The 26,799-nt window shown below is 37.1% G+C and overlaps 1 protein-coding gene across 2 annotated transcripts in view; it reads left to right on the top strand.

Annotated features, from left to right (window-relative positions):
* The window catches only part of CCDC73 (coiled-coil domain containing 73), a 125,237-nt gene that overhangs the window by 27,690 nt on the left and 70,748 nt on the right, over nt 1-26,799 (top strand). For both annotated transcript variants that reach the window (XM_088843224.1, XM_055423787.2), the window contains 3 exons: nt 12,700-12,771; nt 14,632-14,667; nt 15,529-15,603. In XM_088843224.1, coding sequence (XP_088699350.1) covers nt 12,700-12,771; nt 14,632-14,667; nt 15,529-15,603 — 183 coding nt within the window. The remainder of the gene's footprint in view (nt 1-12,699; nt 12,772-14,631; nt 14,668-15,528; nt 15,604-26,799) is intronic.

The following is a 26,799-nucleotide window of genomic DNA, read 5'->3' as shown; positions in this document are numbered from 1 at the left end:
GTCAGTGCAAAGAAATAGAGGAAAACAATAGAATGAGAAAGACTAGAGATCTCTTCAAGAAAATTAGAGATACCAAGGGAACATTTCATGCAAAGATGGGCTCGATAAAGGACAGAAATGGTATGGACCTAACAGAAGCAGAAGATATTAAGAAGAGGTGGTAAGAATACACAGAAGAACTATACAAAAAAGATCTTCACAACCCAGATAATCCCGATGGTGTGATCACTCACCTAGAGCCAGACATTCTGGAATGTGAAGTCAAGTGGGCCTTAGGAAGCATCACTACAAACAAAGCTAGTGGAGGGGATGGAATTCCAGTTGAGCTATTTCAAATCCTGAAAGATGCTGCTGTGAAAGTGCTGCACTGAATATGCCAGCAAATTTGGAAAACTCAGCAGTGGCCACAGGACTGGAAAAGGTCAGTTTTCATTCCGATCTCTAAGAAAGGCAATGCCAAAGAATGATCAAACTACCACACAATTGCACTCATCTGACACACTAGTAAAGTAATGCTCAATATTCTCCAAGCCAGGCTTTATCTATACGTGAACTGTGAACTTCCAGATGTCCAAGCTGGATTTAGAAAAGGTAAGAGGAATCAGAGATCAAATTGCCAACATCTGTTGGATCATCGAAAAAGCAAGAGTTCCAGAAAAACATCTACTTCTGCTTTATTGACTATGCCAAAGCCTTTGACTGTGTGGATCACAATAAACTGTGGAACATTCTGAAAGAGATGGGAATCCCAGACCACCTGACCTGCCTCTTGAGAAACCTGTATGCAGGTGAGGAAGCAGCAGTTAGAACTGGACATAGAACAGCAGACTGGTTCCAAATAGGAAAAGGAGTACGTCAAGGCTAAATATTGTCACCCTGCTTATTTAACTTATATGCAGAGTGCATCATGAGAAACGCTGGGCTGGATGAAACAGAAGCTGGAATCAAGATTGCCGGGAAAAATATTTATAACCTCAGATATGCAGATGACACCACCCTTATGGCAGAAAGTGAAGATCTAAAGAGCTTCTTGATGAAAGTGAAAGAGGAGAGTGAAAAATTTGGCTTAAAGCTCAACATTCAGAAAACAGACGGTGAATGCAGCCATGAAATAAAAAGACGCTTACTCCTTGGAAGAAAAGTTATGACTAACCTAGACAGCATATTAAAAAGCAGAGATATTACTTTGCCAACAAAGGTCCATCTAATCAAGGCTAATCAAGGTTTTTCCAGTAGTCATGTATGGATGTGAGTGTTGGCGTATAAAGAAAGCTGAGCACCGATCAATTGATGCTTTTGAACTGTGGTGCTGGAGAAGACTCTTGAGAGTCCCTTGGACTGCAAGGAGATCCAACCAGTCCATCCTAAAGGAGATCAGTCCTGGGTCTTCATTGGTAGGACTGATGTTGAAGCTGAAACTCCGATACTTTGGCCACCTGATGCGAAGAACTGACTCATTTGAAAAAACCCTGATGGGTGAAAGGTTGATGGTGGGAGGAGAAGGGGACAATAGAGGATGAGATGGTTGGATGGCATCACCGACTCATTGGACATGAGTTTGAGTAAATTCTGGGAGTTGGTGATGGACATGGAGGCCGGGCGTGCTGCAATGCATGGCGTTGCAGAGTCGGACATGACTGGGTAACTGAAGTGATCTTAACTGAAGACTCTGTCAAGGTAGTCCTCGGTTACTGCAGTGAATTCTAATAAACATGGTTTTGCTTTATTAACAGGTTGGTTGGGTGTTTTGGTTGAGTTCATAAAAAATGAACTTTTAGGTAAGGGTTCAGCTTCATTCTTTTGCATGTGTGTATCCAGTTTTTCTAGAACCTTTGGTTGGAGAGACTGTTCTTTCCCCATTGAATGATCTTCGCACCTTTGTCAAAAATATTTGACTATGTAAGAGGGCTTATTTCTGGGCTCTTTATTTTGTTCCACTAGTCCATGTGTCTTTCTTTATGCCAGTACTACACTGTTTTGATTCCTTGAGCTTTCCAGTAATTTTGAAATCAGGACATGTGAATCCTCGAGCTTTGTTCTTCTTTTTCAAGATTATTTGACTCTTTGGGCTTCCTTGAGATTTCATTTGAATTTTAGGATAAGTTTTTCTATTTCTGAAAAAATATCATTGGAATTCTGATAGAGATTACATTGAATCTATAGAAAACTTTGGATAGTATTGACATCTTACTAGCATGAAACTTTCTAATCCCAGCACAAAGGATGTGTTTACATTTTTTATGTTTTATTTAATTTCTTTTGGCACTGTTTTGTAGTTTTCATTATACAGGTCTTTTATCCCCTTGGTTGAGTTAATTTCTATGTATTTTATTCTTGTTAGTGCTATTGTAAATGTAACTGTTTTCTTAATTTCATTTTTGGGTTGTTCTTTGTATTGAACATGCAACTGATTTTGGTGTGACTGTATTTATTACTTTGCTAAATTCAATTATTCAATTTATTTTGTGGAATCATTAGGGTTTTGTACATATAAGACCTGCAGACAGATAATTCTACTTTTTCTTTTCCAAACTGGATTTATTTTTCTTGCCTCATTGCTTTGACTAAGGCTTCCAATACTGTGTTGAGTAGAAGCTGTAAAAGTGGGTATCCTTGCTTTCTTCCTAACCTTAGAGGAAAAGCTTTCAGTCCTTTACCATTGAGTATTATGTTCATGTGGGGTTTTCAAATATGGCTTTTATTATGTTGAAGTAGTTTTCTTCTTTTCCTAGTTTGTTGAGTTTTTTTTTTTTAATCATGAAAGGGTATTGAATTTTGTCATTTCCTTTTTATTTCATAAGTTGAGATGATTGTGTGCTTTTTTCCCCCTTCATTGTGTTAATGTGGTTTATTGCATTGTTTGACTTTTTGTGTATTGAACTCTTCTTATCCCAAGGATAAATCCTACTTGGTTATGGTGTATGATCCTTTTAATATACTTCTGAATTCAGTTTTCTGGTGGTGGGTTTTTTTTTTTTTTTTTTGAGAAATGTATCACTGTTTTCTAGGGGTATTGGTCTATAGTATTCTTTTTCTGATATGTTTTTTCATCTGGCTTTGGTATCAAGGTAATACTGGCTTAAAAGCTTGAGTTAGGAAGTGTTCCTTCGTTTTCAACTCTTTGGAAGAGTTTGAGGAGGGTTGCTGTTAATTCTTGGAGAAGGCAATAGCAAGCCACCCCAGTACTATTGCCTAGAAAATCCCATGGATGGAGGAGCCTGGTAGGCTGCAGTCCGTGGGGTTGCTAAGGGTCGGACACGACTGACGACGTCACTTTCACTTTTCACTTTCACACATTGGAGAAGGAAATGGCAACCCACTCCAGTGTTGTTGCCTGGAGAATCCCAGGGATGGGGGAGCCTGGTGGGCTTCCATCTATGGGGTCACACAGAGTCGGACACGATTGAAGTGACTTAGCAGCAGCAGCTGTTAATTCTTCTTTAAATGTTTGATCAGGCTCAGGGCTTTTCTGTGTTGGGAGTTTTTTTTTTTTTTTTTTTAAATTACAGATTCTATCTCCTTAACAGTTATAAGCTAAAGCTAAAGTGAAGTCACTCAGTCGTGTCTGACTCTTTGTGACTCCATGGATTGTAGCCTCCCAGGCTCCTCCATCCATGGGATTTTCCAGGCAAGAATACTGGAGTGGGTTGCCATTTCCTTCTCCAGGAGATCTTCCTGACCCAGGGATTGAACCCACAACTCCCGCATTGTAGGCAGACACTTTACTGTCTGAGCCATCAGGGAAGTCCTTATAGTTGTAGGTCTATTAAATTTTTCTGTTTCTTTGTTATTTAGTAGGTTTTGCATTTCTAGGAATTCTACATTTCTTCTAGGTTACCCAGTTTGTTGGCATACAATTGTTCATAGTGCTCTTATCAGTTCAGTTCAGTCGCTCAGTCATGTCTGACTCTTTGTGACCCCATGAACCGCAACATGCCAGACCTCCCTGTCCATCACCAACTCCTGCAGTTTACCCAAACTCAAGTCCATTGAGTCGGTGATGCCATCCAATCATCTCATCCTCTTTTGAATCCTGCCTTGAATCTTTCCCAGCATCAGGGTCTTTTCAAATGAGTCAGCTCTTTGCATCAGGTGGCCAGAGTATTGGAGTTTCAGTTTCAACGTCAGTCCTCCCAATGAACACCCAGGACTGATCTCCTTTAGGATGGACTGGTTGGATTTCCTTGCAGTTCAAAGTACTCTTATAATACTTATTATTTCTGCAGAATCAGTAGTAATGTCCCCACTTTCATTTTTGAAATTTGAACACTTTCAAAATTTGGGCCTTTTCTTTTTTTCTTAATCCATCTGTTCTGTGTTTAGTCGGTCAGTCATGTCTGACTCTTTGCAACCCCATGAACTGAGGCTCTCCAGGCTCCTCTGTCCATGGGGATTCACCAGACAAGAATACTGGAGTAAGTTGCCATGCCCTCCTCCAGGGAATCTTCCCATTTCAGGGCTTGAACCCAGGTCTGCCTCATTGCAGGCAGATTCTTTACCATATGGGTCACCAGGGAAGCCCAGTCCATCTAGGTAAATGTTTGTCAGTTTCGTTAACTTTTCAAAGAGCCAACTTTTAATTTCACTGATTTTCTCTGTTTTTCTTTTCTAAAAGTTTTAAATTTGTTTTTGGCTGTGTTGAGTCTCAGTTTCTGCGTGGGCTTTTGTCAGGCTGCGGAGAGCAGGGCCCCCTCCAGTTGCGTGCACCAGTGTCTCACTGCAGTGCGTTCTGTTGTTGTGGAGTGTGGGCTCTAGGGCGCTTGGGCTTCAGCGGTTGCAGCTCACAGACTAGAGCACAGGCTCAGTAGTTGTGGTGCATGCGGTTAGTTGCTCCACAGCATGTGGAATTTTCCCAGATTAGGGATTAAACCCGTGTCTCGAACCTGTGTCTCTTGCATTGGCAGGCTGTTTCTTTACCACTGAGCCACCAGGGAAGCCCTCTCTATTGCTTTTCTAGTCTCTATTTTGTTTATCTCTGCTCTGATCTTTGTTATTTTCTTTCTCTGGCTAACTTAGGGTTTAGTTTGTTCTTCTCTTTATCAAGTGTAAAGTTAAGTTGTTGATTTGAGACCTTTCTTGTTTTTTAATGTAAGTATTTATAGTTATAAATGTTCCCATTAGCATGTCTTTTGCTGCATCCCATCAGTTTTGGTATTTTGTATTTTTGTTTTCATTTGTCCTTTATTTTCTAATTTTCCTTGTGATTTCTTTAATCACAGTTGTTTAAGAGTTTGTTCTTTAATTTTCACAAATATATGGGTTTTCTAGTTTTCCTTCTGTTACTGATTTCTAACTTCTTCCCATTGTGATCAGAGAGGATACTTTGAATGCAGTCAAAATGTATTGCAGGTTAATTTATGGCCTAGCATATGGTCTGTCCTGGAAAAATGTCCAATGTGCACTTGAGAAGAATGTATATTTTGTTTTGGGGTAGAGTGTTCTATTTATGTCTCCTCGATCTAAGTTGTTTACTGTGTTATTCCAGTCTCCTCTGTTTCCTTGGTTATCTTCTGTCTGGCTGTTCTGTTTTTGAGAATGAGGTGTTGAAGTCTTCAACTGTTATTGTAGAACTATTTATCACTTCAGTTCTATCCATTTTTGCTTCATATATTTTGATGGTCTGTCATTTGGTTCATAAATGTTTATGATTGTTATCTTTTCCCTTATTGAATGTTTTATGAATATATAATGTCTTTCTATGTCTATTGTAACTTTTTATAATTTAAAGTCCACTTTTTTGTTTGGTTGGTTGGTTGGTATTTTGGTGGAATATCTTTTTCCATTTTTTTATTTTAACATATTTGTCTTTAGATCTAAAGTTAGTCTCTTGTAGATAGCATAAAGTTGGATCACATTTTCTATGCATTCTTCCAGTGTTTGTCTTTTGATGAGAGACAAGTGATTACTAATAAGAAATGACTAACTTCTATCATTTTGCTGTACATTTTGCATGTATCTGATAGATTTTTGTCCCTCATTTCCTGATTACCATCATCTTTTGTGTTTAGTTGATTTTTTATGGTGAGATGTTTGAATTCCTTTCTCATTTCCTTTGTGTGTGTTCTCCAGCTATTTCCCTTTGGTCACCATAGGGATTACAGTAGCATCTATCATCATAGCACTCTGATTTGAATATGCATCAGGTTAGCGTTGACATATAAGTGCTCTGTTCCTTTATAGCTCTATCTGCACCTCTTTCAGTTGTTGACATTACAGAATCACATCTTTATATATTGTGTGCTCAAGAGAATAAGCTAGTAGTTTTAAATATGTATTAATCTCTGAATTTTTTTAATAATAATAACAACATCATAGATTTTTAACAATATTTATTTATTTATTTGGCTGCACTGGGTCTTCGTTGTGACACATAAGATCTTTGTTGCTACATGTGGGATCTTCATTATGGCTTGCAGGATCTTTAGTTGCAGCAGTCAGGCTCTAGTTCCCTGACTAGAGATTGAACCTAGGCCCCTTGCATTGGGAGCATGGAGTCTTAACCACTGGACCACCAGGGAATTCCCTAGTCTCTGAATTACATAGAAAACAAATGTGGAGTTACAAATCAAAGTTACAGTAATACTAGCTTTTAGTCTAATAATTTTTAAAGTATTAGTTTCTTAAATCATGTAGAAACAAAAAATTGTTGGAGTAATACAAGCTTTTATAAATTTCTCATGTATTTACCTTTATTGAGATTTTTATTTCTTTATATGGACTCTTTTGTGTCCTTTCATTTCAACCTGCAGGTCTCCTTTTATCATTTCTTGCAGGGCAGGTCTAATGAGTAATGAATTCTCTCAGCTTTGATCTGCATTTTAGATCATGTAGAGGAAAGGCAATTTACATGAGATGGTGATAAGACTATGCAGTATATTTCCTGAATCCTTGGAGTATAATACTTTGCTCATTTATCCAAAGTAAGAAAATGTCCAAGGTTGGAGTATCAGTAGCCAGTTTCATGTGGTAAGCTCTGACAGATGTGTATGGTGAAAGCCAGTGAGTGTAGGAGAGTGTGGACTTAATGGTCTTGAGCGTTAGACATAACCTTCTTGGTCACAGCAGTTCAAGAATGTCAGATTTAAGATGCCAGTAACTTTCTACTTTTCCTCATGATTGGAAATGATTGGGACAATGAAATATCCAAATAAATGACAAGACTTTGCAAAATTCCCTAATAACACGTCCAGTAGAAAGTGCCTCTGTTACTGGAAATACTCATATTGGGAGTACAAAATCAAGTAATTTTTTCCTACTCTCATAATTATAGCTCTCTCTCAAGAAAAAGTTTCAATTCATCCAGAAAAGTAGTAACCAATGATCAGAACACATTCAGAAGCCTTTGCAAGGGTTAATTTTAGGAAATCCATTTGGACACGTTCAGTGGGGGGGTCCCGAAGCTTGGGTTTAGAAGGATAACAATTTTACTAGGATTGTGAGAGAGACATAAGATTTGCACCAGAGACATCCTCAAAAATCTTATTAAAATTACCCCGCCAATGCTAATTGAATATAGTTTTTAATATGTCCTTGTTCCGATGGGTAGTTTCTTGTAAATGTTTGCAGAGTTCCATTGAGGTTCTCTGGTGCCACCAAGTGTCTGTCCTGAAAGTGTCAGGGATTCTCTTGTATTTTACAACCATGTATTCTTTTCAGACTCTGGAGCCAGTTGTGGACATTCCAGAATAGTGTTGTTTGTTGTTGTTGTTGTTATCTCCAGGAAGATTTAGCTTTTTAGAGTATCATTGGGCCAGGAGCTAACTGAGGGCTGCCTGTGTGTCATAAAGATAAACTGGGATATTTCCTTTAGGCTTTATTATCCTGTATAGTGTGGGTTCATGATAGCCACCTCTTTAGGAAGCATTAGAGTACTTAATAACTGTTGTTCATTTTAATTGGTAATCCTATTGATATTAGAAACTCTCATTGTTTTTACAGTATTACAAAATCATGGTCTCCTCCAAATACTATTCCAAATAACCTTGATATTATTGATGGTTTTATGTTAACTCTGTTATCTCTTGACACTTAGCAAACTCTGCTGAGTGGGTAAGTATTGTCATATGGGCTGGTTTTACCTCTGGTAAAGAGTCTTGGGGCTTCCCTGGTGGCTCAGAGGTTAAAGCATCTGCCTCCAATGCGGGAGACCCGGGTTCGATCCCTGGGTCGGGAAGATCCCCTGGAGAAGGAAATGGTAACCCACTCCAGTATTCTTGCCTGGAAAATCCCATGGACGGAGAAGCCTCGTAGGCTACAGTCCACGGGGTCGCAAAGAGTCGGACACGACTGAGCAACTGAACGGAACGGAAAGAGTCTTGTTTTAGGGATCAGTTGAGACTCTTACAGTATATCTTACCTGATAGTTACCATTTCAGTTTCAGAAAATTATATATCAACAGATAAGACCTGGGTTCAATCCCTGGGTTGGGAAGATCCCCTGGAGGAGGGCATGGCAACCCACTCCAGTATTGTTGCCTGGAGAATCCCCATGAACAGAGAAGCCTGGCAGACTATAGTCTATGGGGTCGCAGAGTCAGACATGACTGAACGATTAAGCACGCAATATTAAACCCAGATTTTCTAGGAGTTTTTAATAAATCCACTTGAGGCATAGTGCTTGTTTGAACAGAGGCTAGATCTCGTGAAATTCCTCTTCTTTGGGTAATTAGGAAAAGGGTAGCAATCTTTAGAGGATAGCACTGAGTTGAAATGTATGAGGGAGAAAGTAATAAAAAATTCATAGGAAGTAAGCCTGCTTGCTGCGAAATGTGTTTTTACTAAGTGTCCAGGCTTGTTCAGCATATAGAACTATCAAATTTAAACAAGATCCTTAAACCAAGTCAGTAGAAGCTTCTGCTAGTTTGGCTCCTGCTAATACTATCCTTAAATATGGAGTAGGATTTTGCCAGTGGGTCAAGGGGAAGATTGTAGTAAGCAGTTGGGTCCTGCTGATAGTTGTGGTGTTCTGTTAGAGTATTAAGGACTTGTCTGCATTGCTCAGATACAAATAGAAAGAAAGCTTTATGACAATTTGGAGGGCTCTAACTGCAGGTGTGTGTGTGGGGGGGGCTGTTGAAAAGTTATTTTTAAATGACAATATTCTTGTTTTTGTTTAAGTTCCTAAGGGAAAAGTTCCATTACTGAGAACTTAAATTATCCAGTATCTGTAGTAGTCAGTGAAATCTAGGCAACTTCCTAATTTTCTCTTAGTAAGCAGACTTAGAAATTACTGAATGGCTCATAATTTATCAGGAATGATAGATTTACCCCTTTTGGGGTAAATTATACCCTAAATAATGTACTTTATTCTTAGTTCAGTTCAGTTCAGTCGCTCAGTCATGTCCGACTCTCCGCGACCCCATGAAGCACAGCACGCCAGGCCTCCCTGTCCATCACCAACTCCCGGAGTTCACTCAAACTCATGTCCACAGAGTCGGTGATGCCATCCAGCCATCTCATTCTCGGTCGTCCCCTTCTCCTCCAGCCCCCAACCTTTCCCAGCATCAGAGTCTTTTCCAGTGAGTCAACTCGTCGCATGAGGTGGGCAAAGTATTGCAGTTTCAGCTTCAGCATCAGTCCTTCCAATGAACACCCAGGATTGATCTCCCTTAGAATGGACTGGTTGGATCTCCTTGTGGTACAAGGGACTCTCAAGAGTCTTCTCCAACACCACAGTTCAAAAGCATCAATTCTTCGGTGATCAGCTTTCTTCACAGTCCAACTCTCACATCCATACAAGACCACGGGAAAAACCATAGCCTTGACTAGATGGACCTTTGTTGGCAAAGTAATGTCTCTGCTTTTTAATATATTATCAAGGTTGGTCATAACTTTCCTTCCAAGGAGTAAGCGTCTTTTAATTTCATGGCTGCAATCAGCATCTGCAGTGATTTTGGAGCCCAAAAAAATAAAGTCTGACACTGTTTCCACTGTTTTTCCATCTATTTCCCATGAAGTGATGGGACCAGATGCCATGATCTTTGTTTTCTGAATGTTGAACTTCAAGCCAACCTTTTCACTCTCCTCTTTCACTTTCATCAAGAGGCTTTTGAGTTCCTCTTCACTTTCTGCCATAAGGGTAGTGTCATCTGCATATCTGAGATTATTGATATTTCTCCCAGCAATCTTGATTCCAGCTTGTGCTTCTTCCAGCCCAGCGTTCCTCATGACGTACTCTGCATATAAGTTAAATAAGCAAGGTGACAAGATACAGCCTTGACGTACTCCTTTTCCTATTTGGAACCAGTCTGTTGTTCCATGTCCAGTTCTGACTGTTGCTTCCTGACCTGCATACAGGTTTCTCAAGAGGCAGGTCAGGTGGTCTGGTATTCCCATCTCTTTCAGAATGTTCCACAGTTGATTGTGATCCACACAGTCAAAGGCTTTGGCATAATCAATGAAGCAGAAATAGATGCTCTTCTGGAACTCTCTTGCTTTCTCCATGAACCAGCGGATGATGGCAATTTAATCTCTGGTGCCTCTGCCTTTTCTAAAACCTGCTTGAACATCTGGGAGTTCACAGTTCACATATTGCTGAAGCCTGGCTTGGAGAATTTTGAGCATGACTTTACTAGCGTGTGAGATGAGTGCAATTGTGTGGTAGTTTGAGCATTCTTTGTCATTGCCTTTCTTTGGGATTGGAATAAATACTAAAGTTTTTTTTTTTAATTTTTATGTCTTTTATGAGCTTAAACAGTAAATAGATAAATGGAGTTAGTCTTAGAGCTCTTTTTATCTTTAGATCGTAGCAAAACTTGCCTACATATTGAATAAGCTTAGAGTTACAGGGAGATTTAAGGTCCCTAAATTCCTCAGTAAACCTCTGAAGCATAACTGTTCAGGTAAATTGTTGACTCTTCCAGGACAAAACAAACAGGGGAAACTGTCTTGATCTAAAGGTACACAATAGAAAGCAGAACACACAAGTATATAGTAGTAAAATATATAGATTCAGGAGGCCCTGAAGATAAAATAGTATTTGGGCTCAGTACTATCATGAGTTGGGGGAGTGGTTATTTTATTTATGGGCTTAAGGTCTTGAACAAATATTTACCCTTTGGGTTCTTGAATGGGGAACAGTAGTGTTTTAACACCAGTATGGTATGATTGGGCTTCTCAGGTGGCTCAGTGATAAAGAATTTGCCTGCCTAACAGTAGATGCAGGTTCAATCCCTGGGTCAAAAAGATCATGGAGAAGGAAATGGCAATCCACTCCAGTATTCTTGCTTGAGAAATCACATAGACAGAGGAGCTTTTTGGGCTACAGTCCAAGGGGTCACATGACTTAGCAACTGAGCATGCACATGGAAATCTCCTATTTCTAGATTTACAGCTATTCACAAAAAGTGGGGAGAGAGCCGGAATTCACACCTACTTCATAATCTTCTACTCAAAGTACTTGTCCCTGATGTTTCCTATAAATTCATTCTTTCCTTATTGCAGCAGTAGATTAGAGTCTAATGAACTGGGCAGTAGCCTCTGAAAAATTTTGTCCAATACCTACAGGTTTTCTAAATGCCTAATTTTTGGGTAATTCCCTGGTGGTCCAGTGGTTAGGACTTGGTGCTTTCACTGCTGGGGCCCAGGTTGAATCCCTGGTCAGGGAACTAAGATCCTCCAAGCTACATGGTTTGGCCAAAAAAACTTTTAATATCTGGTTTCCTATGCAGTTTGGGATTTTTAAAGTCATTCTTGGGATCTTCTTACTTTGCCTTTTCTATTCTTTTTTGCAGCTTAACCAATTGATACAGACCTTGGAAATGGCATATTATTTTTTTAATGAGTTACGAGAATTAAAATATTTTAAAGTAATTGCTAGCTTCAGAAAAAATAAAAGTTGTATGAGAATAGAAATGTAATCATGATATACCATGTCGCTTAGCATTGAATAAAAATTGCATAGTTATAAGAGTATAAATACTATTAATATTTGTCACATTTTTTATATAACTCTGTTGGAAGAATAGAGGGAGGACACGTAGGATTATGGTTGTACAAGAAAGCCAAATTCCCAACTATCATAATAGATCAGTAGATCATTAAAAAAAATTTTTTTTAATTGATAAATCAATGTATATGTAGGAGTATGGAATAAAATAAAAGAAACATTTGAAAGTGGTTGTCAGTTTTAGACCTAATTTTTTTAATTATAAGAATTATTTGATAAAAGTAGAAGAAAAATTCATCTTGAATCTAAAGGCCGAGACACAACTTCAACTAAAAAAAGGTGGAGAGGAAAGAAATGGAATCGTGTATATGAATTTTTTTTTTAATGCCCTATGGTACTTCTGATTTTGTAAAAAATTATTTTAGTGAGTTTAAAGAATCCTATGTTGCCATGTAAACACTTGTGCTTAGGTAATAAAATTGGTTTTTTTTGAAACTCTTAAAACTAGTCTACTTGTGTATTGGACTGTTAATTTTAATAATTTTGATGATATTTTCTTGAAGAAAACTTTAGAGTGAGCCATATTCAGAGCTTAAAATTTTAAAAAGCAAATGTTTTATCATGAAGAAGCAACTGGAAGCAAAATTATTGTATGCTGAGTTCATGACAGTTAAATCATAAAATTGTCATAAGTTGCATCTTAAGAGCCTAAAATAATATGTACAATGAAGATGTTTAATTTGTGAATCCAATAAAAATTTAAAACTGAGTTGCTGTAATTTATGTTTTAACTTCTCATAATTTTTAAATAGGAAACTCTTCAGAATCAAAAGGAAACATTAACAAAGCAACACAAAGAAGCCATGGCAGTTTTTAAAAAGCAGGTAATTTCTTAAGGATAGAAAAACACTACAGTTTTAAATATTGCACTTTTCCCACTTCTCATTAATATTATGACATGTTGTTCTTCATACTCACTGAAGACAGAAAGTGTGTTATTGGAAGCAGGAAATGAACAAGGTTATTTTGAATCATAACTGATAATACTGTAATGTAGTAGAATGACTTAATTAAGGAGAGAACTATTTTCTTGGAGAGGTGTTTTCATTTGTCCTAAATAAACTATGTAAGTGAACATGTATTCTTGCTCTTTCTCTCTCTTCGCTCCTCTTTCTTTAATTAGCATATCCAGGAGCTTACGTTGTCATATTATTCCTTTACCCAAGCAAGAATTATAACAATGGTGAAAAGCTGAGATGCCAGTAGGGAGATATAAAGGATGAGGAGATATGATTATCATTCACCTCTGTAAGCTTCAAGTATCAGCAAATAAAAGAAAAATCAGTAGAAAAATAGAAAAAATAAAGGAAAATATCTTAAAGAAATGAAAAACAACTCCTTCCATGATTTTGAATTCTAAATTCTATAGCTCTTCTTTACTACCTCAAATTTCTCTTTAGTCCCTAGTTAGAAAATATAAGAAATGTGCCTAAGAAAAATATACTCTTAAAGTGCATTTCCTGTAGCCATGCCAACATCACCATTTTTCCTTCCCTCTTTTTGTTTTTATCTCCATACAAGTGTATGTGCTTAGGAAGAAATGCATAAAAAGAAATAAACCTATATAACCTAAATTACTAGTGGGTTAAGGTTATGGATAATTCACACTGTAGCGTGGTTTGTTTGAGCAGATGGTAAACTTCTTCCTTGTAGACTGAAATTGGCTTTACTTAAGTTATAGGAGTTTTAATTGAAGGGTAAGGAAGCAGAAACCAACTATACAGCATAGTATTCCTTAAGGGAGGGCAAATCTAAGTCTCTGTTACCACAAGGGACTCTGGGCAAGAAAGAAATCCAAGTATCTGAAGGTTAGAGGAGAAAGTGCTATTGCATTCTTTATTTTTTTTTTTTCCTTTAAAAAATATTTGTTTCTTCTTCTTCTTTTTCTTTTTTAAAGAAGGGATTCTTGAATGTAAGAGGAATATGGAAAATTAGATGGAGAAATGGCCAAAGATTTTATTTCTTAACAACTTTGCCTAGTATCCTTGTGTTGCTTGGAATATTTAATTAGTTTTCGTTGGAAAGTTCACTTTAGTTTTCCTGTTTTAAAATGTCATTATTTATTTTATTAGACTGACACATGCATTTTTTAAAAATTTCAGAAAATACGGTCAGTGCAAATATAAGCTATATCAATTTCATAAAAGTGTGCTTTTAGAAACTGTTATATGTTATTGTTTATGAGTATAGATGCAACATACTGAAACATTTAAGAAACTGGAGGAAAATACGTTCAGGGATGATTGATACACTGATCATAAGATTAAATCATTTACTTTGGTGACTGGCTTTTTCCCCCATTTTATATTTCTGTTATTTGTTTTCTCAGTGTAAAAACATAATCATGTTGTACTAAGTTCAAACAATATAGACATTTTTGTAGTCTCATTGGGTTTCCCAGGTGGCTCTAGTGGTGAAGCACCTACCTCCTGATGCAGGAGACATGAGACACGGGTCCAATTCTTGGGTCAGGAAGATCCCCTGGAGGAGGGCATGGCAACCCACTCCAGTATTCTTGCCTGGATAATCCCATGGACAGAGGAGCCTGGCAAGCTGCAGACCATAGGATCGCAAAGAGTTGGATACCACTGAAGCAACTTAGCACACACATAGTCTCATTGACCAATGTAAATTACTGGTAACATTTCATTTACCTGTATTTTGATTTTTAAAATTCTTATCAGTTGCAAATGAAGATATGTGCCTTGGAAGAAGAAAAGGTATTTATTAATTTTTTAATAATTTGAAACATAGTTAAATGCTTTTAATGATCAATTGTTCACTATAATGGAAAGGAGTATTGGTAATAAACAATGGAGACTATTAATTTCCTAAAATTTTAGAAACAGGAAGGATTTAAGGGAATCCTGTTATTCAGCTGATTTAAGGGAATCCTGTTACTTCAGCTGTTATCATTTTACGGTTAAGAGTATTGAAGCCTAGTAAGATTTAAATGATTTGCTGAAGCTCCTATTTTGAAGTGGTAAAGTTGAAACTAGAACCTAAATTTCTTCAGCCTTTAAATTAATGCTCTTTCCACTATACTGCAGTGTTTCTATTAAGTAAAATATGTTTTTAAAGCCTTTTCAATGAAATTACATTCTTTAAAACACAGTAAAATAACTAATACATGTTTTTATTATATCAAAAGATATACCATTTATAATATTAAAATTTATAGCTATTTTTAGCAAAAGACCTTTCTTAAAAATTTTTATAATATCCCTATATTTATAAAACAAATGTAATTGTGTCTTATTAATTAGAATATATTTATTCTAGCTATATGAATTAAATAATTATATAGTGTCCATAAGTTCTCAGGAATGCTCTCCTGATAAAATGATTTATTGTTATGATGAGGTTTTTCCATTTCATGATATTTGTAATCTTGTATAGACCTTATTGTAATTTTGTGATATTTTGTAATCACTAGAAATAGAGGTTATAGTACAGTTACAGGTTTAAAGTCTGTGAAGTATTTAGATTCAGGTAGAGATTTTGGTTCTTGAACTCTTGTTTTCTCTGTTAATAATGTCACTTACATTGGAAATTAGTGAAATATAGTTTTTTGCTTAAAGGGAAAATTTCAACTTGCTACAGAAATAAAGGAAAAAGAAATAGAAGGATTGAAGGAAACATTAAAGACATTACAGGTAAAGTAATTTAGTATTGCTTGATAAGTAATTTGGCATTTTAGCATTGTATCAGTAAAACACCATTAAACATGAAATCTAGCAAAGTGAAGCTGACAAAAATCATGTCATATATAACTTAGTGCTTTTTTTCTGAGAGCCTTTGATTTCAAATTAGTAGGATTTTTGCTTTACCTTTTTTTTTTTAATCATTTTTTTAATTTATTTTTTATTGGAGGCAAATTATTTTACAATATTATATTGGTTGGTTTTGCCATACATTGACATGAATTCGCCCCAGGTTTACATAAGTTCCCTCTCCTGAACCCCCCTACCTTTTGTTTTAAAAGGAAATATTAAAAACACAACTGAGCGACTGAACTGAACTGAACAGTACTATAATTAGATATGTTATTTTTAACACTTTATAGACAAAAAACACGTTCAGTTCAGTCGCTCAGTCGTGTCCAACTCCCTGCGACCCCATGAATCACAACACTCCAGGCCTCCCTGTCCATCACCAACTCCCGGATTTCACTCAAACTCATGTCCATCGAGTTGGTGGATATCCATCCGAGACGCCCATCCAGCCGTCTCATTCTCTGTTGTCCCCTTCTCCTCCTGCCCCCAATCGTATAACTGATTTATCTGTGGTCCTTAAAAATTAACATAAGTAGCCTTCATTTAGTTATTATTATTTGCTAAGTACAAAACTATGCTTATTTTGTGCAAATATAAAGGTAAAGAAATAGCCCTTGCCTTTAAGTTGTTCAGTCTCATAGAGAATACAGAGGTATACAACAAATGATGGTTAATTCAATACATGTTTAATGTCTGCTGCTGCTGCTGCTGAATTGCTTCAGTCGTGTCCAACTCTGTGCGACCCCCATAGATGGCAGCCCACCAGGCTCCCCCGTCCCTGAGATTCTCCAGGCAAGAACACTGGAGTGGGTTGCCATTTCCTTCTCCAATGCATGAAAGTGAAAAGTGAAAGTGAAGTCGCTCAGTTGTGTCTGAGGTCTGCTATGTGCTAAATGCTTCTCTAAGCACTGGGGATACAGCAGTGAATAAAAGGGACTTTTATCCTCTGCCCTTGTGGAGTTTACATTGTAAACTAAATAAAATGTTAAGTAGAGATTTTTTTGGGAAAAGATATGATTTCAGAGTACCACTTACAGATAATTATAAAGAGCAAAGTATAGTTTCACAAGGAAGGATTCTGATGGTTACTACCTTAATCAGATAATTCATACCGTACTATGCATTTGTTTAAGCAGTTGACAAGCTTTCTTCCTTTAGTCTGATTACAATAAGGACAGACATTCCTTTTCTCCTTACCTTCACCAACACTTCTTATCTCTTGTCTTTTTGATCATAGCCATTCTGTTAGGTGTGAGTTAATAACCTCATTATGAATTTGATTTGCATTTCCCTGATTATTGTGATGATGAGCATGTTTTCATATTCCTGTTGGTCATTTGTATGTCTTCCTTTGAGAAAATGTCTATAGCAACTCATTTTTTAATTGGGTTATTTGGGGGTTTCTGATATTGAGTACATATGTATGAGTTCCTTCTATGTTTTAGATGTGTGTGTGTGTGTCTGTGTGTGTGTGCATGCTTAATCACTCAGTCGTGTCTGACTCTTTTGTGGTCCTATGGACTAGCCTGGCAGGCTCCTCTGTCCATGGGATTTTTCAGGCAAGATTACTGGAGTAGGTTGCCATTTCCTACTCCAGGGGATCTTCCTGACCCAGGGATTGAACCCACATATCTTGTGTCTCCTGCTTGGCAGGTGGATTCTTTACCACTGTGTCACCTGGGCAGCACTTATATTTTGGATATTAATCCCTAACCAGATACATGGTTTGCAAATGTTTCTCCCATTGTGTAGGTTGCCTTTTCACTCTGTTGATTATTTCCTTTGCTGTGCAGAAGCTTTTTAGTTTCATGCAGTCTTGCTTTTCTATTTTTGTTGTCTGGTCTTTTGGTGTCATATCTTAAAAAACCATTGCTTAGACTAAGAGAAGCTCATTTCCTGTATTTCCTTTTAGTAGTCTTATGGCTTCAGTATTTAAGTCTTTAATCTATTTTGTGTTGATTTTTGTTTATGGTATGAAATATTGTGCATTGTTTGAGATATGGGTCCAATTTCCTTGTTCTGTATGTGGATATCCAGTTTTTCCAACACCATTTATTGAAGACTGTCATTTCTCCATTATGTGTTTTTGGTGTTCTTGTCAAAGATCATTTGGCTACAGACATGTGGATTTATTTCTGGGCTTTCTAGTCTGTTTCATTGGTTGATATGTCTCTTGTTGGTTTTTGTTTTGTTTCTTGTCAGTACCATGCAGCTTTGATTACTATAGCTTTGAAATATATTTTGGGATCAGGAAGTATGATGTCTTCAATTTTAATTATCTTGCTTAAGATTGCTTTGGCCATTTAGGGTCTTTGATGGTTCTACATAAATTTTTAATTTCAGCATCTGCAGTGATTTTGGAGCCGAAAAAAATAAAGTCTGACACTGTTTCCACTGTTTCCCCATCTATTTCCCATTAAGTGATGGGAACAGATGCCATGATCTTTGTTTTCTGAATGTTGCGCTTCAAGCCAACCTTTTTACTCTCCTCTTTCACTTTCATCAAGAGGCTTTTGAGTTCCTCTTCACTTTCTGCCATTAGGGTGGTGTCATCTGCATATCTGAGGTTATTGATATTTCTCCCAGCAATCTTGATTCCAGCTTGTGCTTCTTCCAGCCCAGCATTCCTCATGATGTACTCTGCATATAAGTTAAATAAGCACGGTGACAATATACAACCTTGACGCACTCCTTTTCCTATTTGGAACCAGTCTGTTGTTCCATGTCCAGTTCTGACTGTTGCTTCCTGACCTGCATATAGGTTTCTCAAGAGGCAGGTCAGGTGGTCTGGTATTCCCATGTCTTTCAGAATGTTCCACAGTTTATTGTGATCCACACAGTCAAAGGCTTTGGCATAGTCAATGAAGCAGAAATAGATGTTTTTCTGGAACTTTCTTGCTTTCTCCATGATCCAGCGGATGTTGGCAATTTGATCTCTGGTGCCTCTGCCTTTTCTAAAACCTGCTTGAACATCTGGGAGTTCACAGTTCACATATTGCTGAAGCCTGGCTTGGAGAATTTTGAGCATGACTTTACTAGTGTGTGAGATGAGTGCAATTATGCAGTATTTGAGCATTCTTTGGCATTGCCTTTCTTAGGGATCGGAATGAAGATTGACCTTTTCCAGTCCTGTGGCCATTGCTGAGTTTTCCAAATGTGCTGGCATATTGAGTGCAGCACTTTCACAGCATCATCTTTCAGGATTTGAAATAGCTCAATTGGAATTCCATCACCTCCACTAGCTTTGTTCGTAGTGATGCTCTCTAAGGCCCACTTGACTTCACATTCCCAGATGTCTGGCTCCAGGTGAGTGATCACGCCATCGTGATTATCTTGGTCGTGAAGATCTTTTTTGTACAGTTCTTCTGTGTATTCTTGCCACATCTTCTTAATATCTTCTGCTTCTGTTAGGTCCATACCATTTCTGTCCTTTATTGAGCCCATCTTTGCATGAAATGTTCCCTTGATATCTCTAATTTTCTTGAAGAGATAAGAATTGATGCTTTTGAACTGTGGTGCTGGAGAAGACTCTTGAGAGTCCCTGACTGCAAGGAGATCCAACCAGTCCATTCTAAAGGAGATCAATCCTGGGTATTCATTGGAAGGACTGATGCTAAAGCTGAAACTCCAATACTTTGGCCACCTCATGCGACGAGTTGACTCTTTGGAAAAGACTCTGATGCTGGGAGTGATTGGGGGTGGGAGGAGACGGGGACGACAGAGAATGAGATGGCTGGATGGCATCACCGACTCGATGGACATGAGTTTGAGTGAACTCCGGGAGTTGGTGATGGATGGGAGGCCTGGCGTACTGTGATTCATGGGATCGCAAAGAGTCAGACACGACTGAGCGACTGAAATGAACTGAACTGAACTGACATAAATTTTAGGATTTTTTTTCTATTTCTGTGGAGTTTGGCAATGTGGTTTAGATGAGGATTACACTGAATCTGTAGACCACTTTGGATAATGTAGACATTTAAGCAATATTAATTTTTCCATCCATGAACACAAGATTTCATTGCATTTATATTTGTTGTTGTTCATTTGCTGTCATGTCCAACTCTTTGTGACCCCATGGACTGCAGCATACCAGGCTTCCCTGTCTTTCACTGTCTCCTGGAGTTTGCTCAAACTCATGATCATTGAGTTGATGATGCCATTAAACCATCAAATTTATATATGTCTTTTAAATTTCTTTTTATCAGTGTTTTATAGTATTCAGTGTACAAGCTTTGCCACTTTGCTTAAATCTGTTCCTAAATATTTTATTCATTTTGTTGCTATTGTGATTTTCTTAATTTTCTTTTCAAATAGTTTGTTTTTTGCTTATAGAAATGTGGCTGATTTTTGTATGTTTATTTTGTATCCTCAGTTTTACTGAATTCATTATTAGTTCTAAAAGGTTTTATTGAGCTTTTAAGGTTTTCTATATGTATTATTATATTAACCTCAAATACTGATAATCTTCTTCCTTTGTGTTTTGGATGCCTTTCATTTTTTTTTCTTTTCTTTTTTAATTGCTCTGGCTAGGACGTCTAGTACTCTGTTGAATAGAAGTGGTGAGAATAGGCACTCATGCCTTATACAGGATTGATTATGATGACCACTGTGGGTTTTTTATATATGACCTTTATTGTGCTGAGGTAAGTTTCTTTTATGGCCTTCCCTGGTGGTCTGGTGGTAAAGAATACACCTGCCAATGCAGGAGACATGCGTTCAGTCCCTGGGTCAGGAATATCCCCTGGAGAAGGAAATGGCAACTCACTCCAGTATTCTTGCCTAGGAAATCCCATGGACAGAGGAACCTAGCAGGCTGCAGCCCATGGGGTTGCAAAGAGTCCGACATGACTTAGCAACTGAGCACATACACAGGTTTCTTACATACCTATTTTGCTGAGCGTTTTTCAACTCGAATGGGTGTTGAATTTCGTCAAATGCTTTTTCTGTGTCTATTGAGATGAACTTGTGGTTTTTTCCTTTCATTTTGTCAGTGTGGTGTATCATATTGGTTGATTTGCATACGGTTGACCATCCTTTTATCCCAGGAATTGAAGTGCATTTGATAATGGTGTATGGTCCTTTTAATATGCTCTTGAATTTGATTTTCTAGAATTTTATTAAAGAGTTTTGCATCTTTGTTCATCAGGGCTACTGGCTTATGGTTTTCTAATAGTGTCTTTGTCTGGTTTTGCTGTCAGAATGATGCTGGCTTCATAAAATGAGTTTGGAAGTGTTCCCTGCTCTATATTTTGGAAGAATATAAGAAGGATTCTTGTTAAATCTTCTTGGAATGTTTGGTAGAATTCTTCCACAAAGCCATCTAGTCCTGGGGTTTTCTTTGTTCAGTTCAGTTCGGTTGCTCAGTCGTGTCCGACTCTTTGCGACCCCATGAATCACAGCACTCCAGGCCTCCCTGTCCATCACCAACTCCCGGAGTTCACTCAAACTCATGTCCATCGAGTCGGTGATGCCGTCCAGCCATCTCATTCTGTCGTCCCCGTCTCCCCCCATCCCCAATCCCTCCCAGCATCAGAGTCTTTTCCAGTGAGTCAACTCGTCGCATGAGGTGGCCAAAGTATTGGAGTTTCAGCTTCAGCATCAGTCCTTCCAATGAGTATTCAGGACTGATCTCCTTTAGGATGGACTGGTTGGATCTCCTTGCAGTCCAAGGGACTCTCAAGAGTCTTCTCCAGCACCACAGTTCAAAAGCATCAATTCTTCGGGATCAGCTTTCTTCACAGTCCAACTCTCACATCCATACATGACCACTGGAAAAGGTTTTAAATTACTGATTCAGTGTCCTTATTTGCCTTCGGTGTGTTCAGACTTTTTAGTTCATTCAAATTCAGTTTTGTTAGGTTGTGTTTTTCTAGGAATTTATCCACTTCTTCTAATGGGAGAATTTATTGGCATATAGTTGTTTTTCATAGTTTCTTATGATACTTTTTATTTCTGAGGTGTCTACTGTAATGTCTCCTTTTCATTTCTAATTTTGTTTACTTGAGTCTTCTGTCTTTTTCTTAGTCTAGCTAACGGTTTGTCAGTTTCACTTATTCTTCCCAGAAAACTAAGTCTTAGTTTTGTTGATTTTTTCCATTGTTTTTCTATTTGCTATTTGATTTCTGTTTAAATTCTACTATTTTCTTCCTTCTGCTGATTTTGGCCTAGTTCTTTTTTTTCCTAGTTCTTTGAGATGTAAAGTTAGATTGTGTGAGGTTTTTTTTTTTAATGTAGGCATTTATCATTATGAAATCTTCTATTATATTGTTTTTGGTGCATTCCATAAGTTTTAATGTGTTGCATTATTGTTTTCATTTTGTCTTGAGATATTTTTTAAATTATCCTTTTTTAAAAAATAACATAATGAATGTTCAAGAATTTGTTATTTTCCAAGTATTTGTGAATTTTCTATTTTCTTACTGTTAATAATTTCTAATTTTATTACATTGTGACCAGAAAAAATACTTGGAATGCTTTTGATCTTCTTAAATGTAAGACTTTTTTGTGGCCTATCACATAAAAGTTGATTTTTCTGGGATAGACCATAAGATAGACATATGACATATCTTGGAGAATGTTCCATGTGTGCTTGAGAAGAATGTGTATTCTTCCTTTGAGTGAAACTTCTGTATATGTCTGTTAGGTCCATTTGATCTATAGTGATGTTCAAGTCAACTGTTTTCTTTATTGATTTTCTTTCTTCTATCCGTTATGGAAAGTCAGGTATTGGAGTCTCCACCATTATTGTGTTTTTGTTGACTTCTCTCTTCAAGTCTATTGATATTTGCTTTGCATATTTAAGTGTTCTGATGTTGGATACATATATATTTATTGCATCTTCCAAATTGACTCTTGATTACTATATATAATGACCTTCTTTGTCTTTAGAGACAGTTTTGACTTAGTTTATTTGATCTGATGGGGCTTCCCTGGTGGCTCAGATGGTAAAGAGTCTGCCTGTGGTTCAGGAGAAGGCAGTGGCAACCCACTCCAGTACTCTTGCCTGGAGGGTCCCATGGACGGAGGAGCCTGGTAGGCTACAGTCCATGGGGTCGTTAAGAGTCGACACGACTGAGCGACTTCACTTTCACTTTTCACTTTCATGCATTGGAGAAGGAAATGGCAACCCACTCCAGTGTTCTTGCCTGGAGAATCCCAGGGATGGGGGAGCCTGGTGGGCTGTTGTCTATGGGGTTGCACAGAGTTGGACACGACTGAAGTGACTTAGCAGCAGCAGCAGGAACAGTACAGGAGACCTGGGTTCAATCCCTGGGTCAGGAAGATCCTCTGGAAAAGGAAATGGCAAACCACTCCAGTATCCTTGCCTAGAAAATTCCATAGATGGAGGAGCCTGGCAGACTATAGTCCATGGAGTCACAAAAAGTCAGACACAACTGAGTGACTTCAGGCAATTTTATCTGATATAAGTTTAGCCACCCTGCTTTCTTTTGGTTACTCTTTGGTATATCTTTTTCATCTTTTTACTTTTAGTTTATTTGTGTTCTTAAATCTACATTGAGTCTCTTATAGATGTCATTGGATTTTTTAAAAAATTCATTAGCCTCTCTATGCCTTTTTGTTGGAGAGTTTATATACATTTAATATAATTATTAATTGATGTGGAATTACTGTTGTCATTCTGTTGACTGTTTCTGTTTTAGTTGTTTTATACATCTCTTCATCTCTTTTGTTATTTGAAGTTTTTGTAGTGATTTTAAAAAGTCTTATCTTTTGATGAGTGTTCATAAATCTTATATGCTTTCTTTATTCTCATTCATTTTTCTTTTCACTAGTCAATTTAAAATGACCTGTCTTTGAGTTCACTGGGTTTTTTTCCTCCTGTTTCATTGAGTGTGCTGGTTGGAACTCTTACATTTTTCATTTCATTCATTGTGTTCTTCAGCTCCAGAGGTTTTTTTTTTTTTTTTTTTTTGGTTCTTTTCCTTGTGACTTTTATCTCTATTGAACTCATTTTATTCATGTAATTTTTTTCCTAATTTTGTTGAATTTTCTGTCTGTGTTGTCTTAAAATTTGCTGAGCTTCTTTAAAACAATTATTTTGAGTTCTTTGTCAAGTAGTTCATAGATCTCTAATTCTTTGGGGTCAGTAACTAGAAATTTGCAAAGTTCCTTTGGTAATTTCATGGTTCCTTGATTTTTGTGTTCCAGTAGCCTTTTGTTGGTATTTGTGCATTGAACGAGATTTATACTAAGCAGAGATAGTCCAAAAACACTGCTCGTTCAATGCACAAATACCAACAAAAGAACTCATGTCCATGGTAGTGATAAGGGCTATTGAGGTCTTTGGTGGTGAAGGCTGCTGGTGTCTTCCTGCTTTCCTTTTCTCCCATTTGGGGAGAGTTGTAGTTGAGGGCATTTCTTTTGGCACCAAGCTGTGTGAGCCTAGAGGATGGAATGACACAGGTGAATTGCTGCCTATACTTTTCTGTTCAGACATCCTTGTTTTTTGGTGTTCTACTAGGTTCCTGCAGCTTCTTAATTGTACTCCAGAGGTCTTCCAGAACTGTTTTCATTCATAGGTACTTGTGGAAGAGGTGGAATTGGAGGAATAGAACTGGGTCCTCCTGATCTGCCATCTTTCTGATATTACTCCTGTGAATTCTTTGTATTTCTCAGAAATAAGCCCTTTTTGTTTGTGTTCTGGGCTTCAGATGTTTTTTTCAGTTTGTCATTTGTATTTTGATTTTGTTTGACTTTTACCATTTGCTATAAATTATTTTCCTTTCATGGCTTTTGAAGTTTGTCATGGTTAGAAAGGCATTCACAACTACAAAGTTATAAAAAGGATTTTCCCATGTTTTCTTTTATTACATCTATGTACTCAAATTTTACATTATATCTTTGATCAATTTGAAAGTTATCTTTTGTAACACAGTATGAGATATGGATCTAAGTCTATATTTTTTCAGGTTATTAAGTTGTCTTAACACTGTTTAGATTCTTCTCATTTGAGAGATTAAGCATTTTTATTTTGAATTTCCTAAGTTACTTTGATGTAACAAAGTAAATAAAAATTAAGTAAAACAAAATGTCAATGAGTTCCAAGAAGAATGTTTTCAGTAAAAAGAAGGGCATGGATTCTGTTGGTCAGATTGGATGAATAAGAGGCTGGAAGATACTGACATAGTAAAAAGTTCTTATGTTTTGTTTCAGCAACAACAGCAATGCAACAACAAAGCAATAAGTGATTAGAAACTCCAGAGAAAACAGATTACTGTATAACTAGGATATAAAGCAAATTACAGTTCAGAGTGGTTTTGAGCAATTGATGGGTTAAAACAAAAGAGAAGATATTTAGGTCCTGACCCTAGTAAAATCATCCTTCATATATATATATATAGCATATTGGTCCCAGAAAAAATGTAATATTAACATCCTGTTAGGTTTTGCATTAAAAAAATCTGTATTGTTTTTAATGACATAAACACTGTTGACTTCTCAGTTTTTTAGAATTAATCTATAAGCAAAGCATGGAAGACTTAATTATGGTTATATAATAAAATTTAAATTATTTAAAGTCAACCTTGTTGAGTCACTGGAAAAGAGTCTGATGCTGGAGGGGATTGGGGGTAGGAGGAGACGGGGACGACAGAGATGGCTGGATGGCATCACCAACTCGATGGACATGAGTTTGAGTGAACTCCGGGAGTTGGTGATGGACAGGGAGGCCTGGCGTGCTGTGATTCATGGGGTTGCAAAGAGTTGGACACAACTGAGCGACTGAACTGAACTGAACTGAACTGAACCTTGTTGATGAGAAAGTAAAATGTAGGGAAATGAAGTTGATGGTGATATTCAGAAATATTCTTTAGATGGAAAAGAAATAGAAGTTTAAGGCTACTATTTAAAATTTATGTAGTTACACAGTTTAGTGATTCTTTTCATACCTCAGATATCTAGTTAAAAATGATCCCAGTAGAGAAATTTAAAAATTGCTATTGTAGTTGAGTAAACAAATTACTATTATAACTGTTTTAAAAGACTCTCTAATGTGTTTTTTTGCAGTGTCTTAAACTAGGCGTAACATATCCTTTTTTCTGGATAAATACTGAAAAAGTATTACATTTTTTCCTACTAAAATGTTGTCAATCAAGAAATATATCAATTTTGTTATAAATGCTTTGTTCTTTTAGTACTTTTTCTTAAATTGTTTCATTTGATACCACTCATGCATGTTTAATTATTAGATAATACAATGAGTGTTTTCAAAGCAAAAGAAATTTCTTCACATGGATGACCTGAATCAGTGCAAGAGCTGTAAGGATTTCTTTTACCTTGTTCAGTCTGAGACATAGTACAGGTGATGTATATGTTACTTCATGATCTGCTGAACATGGTATATGAACAGTGTAGAACAGTGAAGATACTTCTGGTATTTCCTGTCCAAGTTAAAAAAAGTTCCTGTTCAATTGTGGATCTTACATAAATCCATTAGGCAAAGGAGATTCACAGCCTCCTAACCATCCTATAGCAACTTCCCTCCCTCCTTTACTTAGATTGTTACTTTTTCCTTTTTTTAAGGTCATGCCTACCATGTACTCCTATGGTAAAGAACCTTTCTGCCACTGCAACTGCCAGTGCAAAGGCTGGTTTGATCCCTGGGTTGGGAAGATCCCGTGGAGAAGGAAATGGTGACTCACTCAAATATTCTTGCCTGGAAAATTCCATGGACAGAGGAGCCTGGAGTGGAGGGCCCCAGTCCATGGGGTTACAAATAGTCAGACACAAGTTAGCAACTGAGAGTGCATGCATGCACCATGTGCTAGATGCCAGAGAAAACAAATCAAAGTACCTTTTCTTGAAAAGCTCATAGCCAAGCAACTCTGCCTACTGAATTCTAAAACAAAACAAACAGACACAAAACCACAAAACAAAAAGCTGAATTATTTTTGCTTTAATAGATTCTTTGAATGTGTTTAATTTCTACTTAAAATGGTACTTTGTTACTTGATTTTAAAGAGATTAGTTAGAGCAGGGCAACCTGCTTATATCTAAGTGAGCTGACAAATTAAACTTTATGTAAACAGTATCCCTAAGGCTAAATAGATTTTG

This window comes from Moschus berezovskii, chromosome 14, assembly GCF_049115385.1.
Source record: "Moschus berezovskii isolate FMDL1 chromosome 14, NW_MosBer_1.0, whole genome shotgun sequence".
Taxonomy (NCBI): Eukaryota; Metazoa; Chordata; class Mammalia; order Artiodactyla; family Moschidae; genus Moschus; species Moschus berezovskii.
Note: the sequence above shows the minus strand (reverse complement) of the source record. Positions and strands in the feature narration are given on the sequence as shown.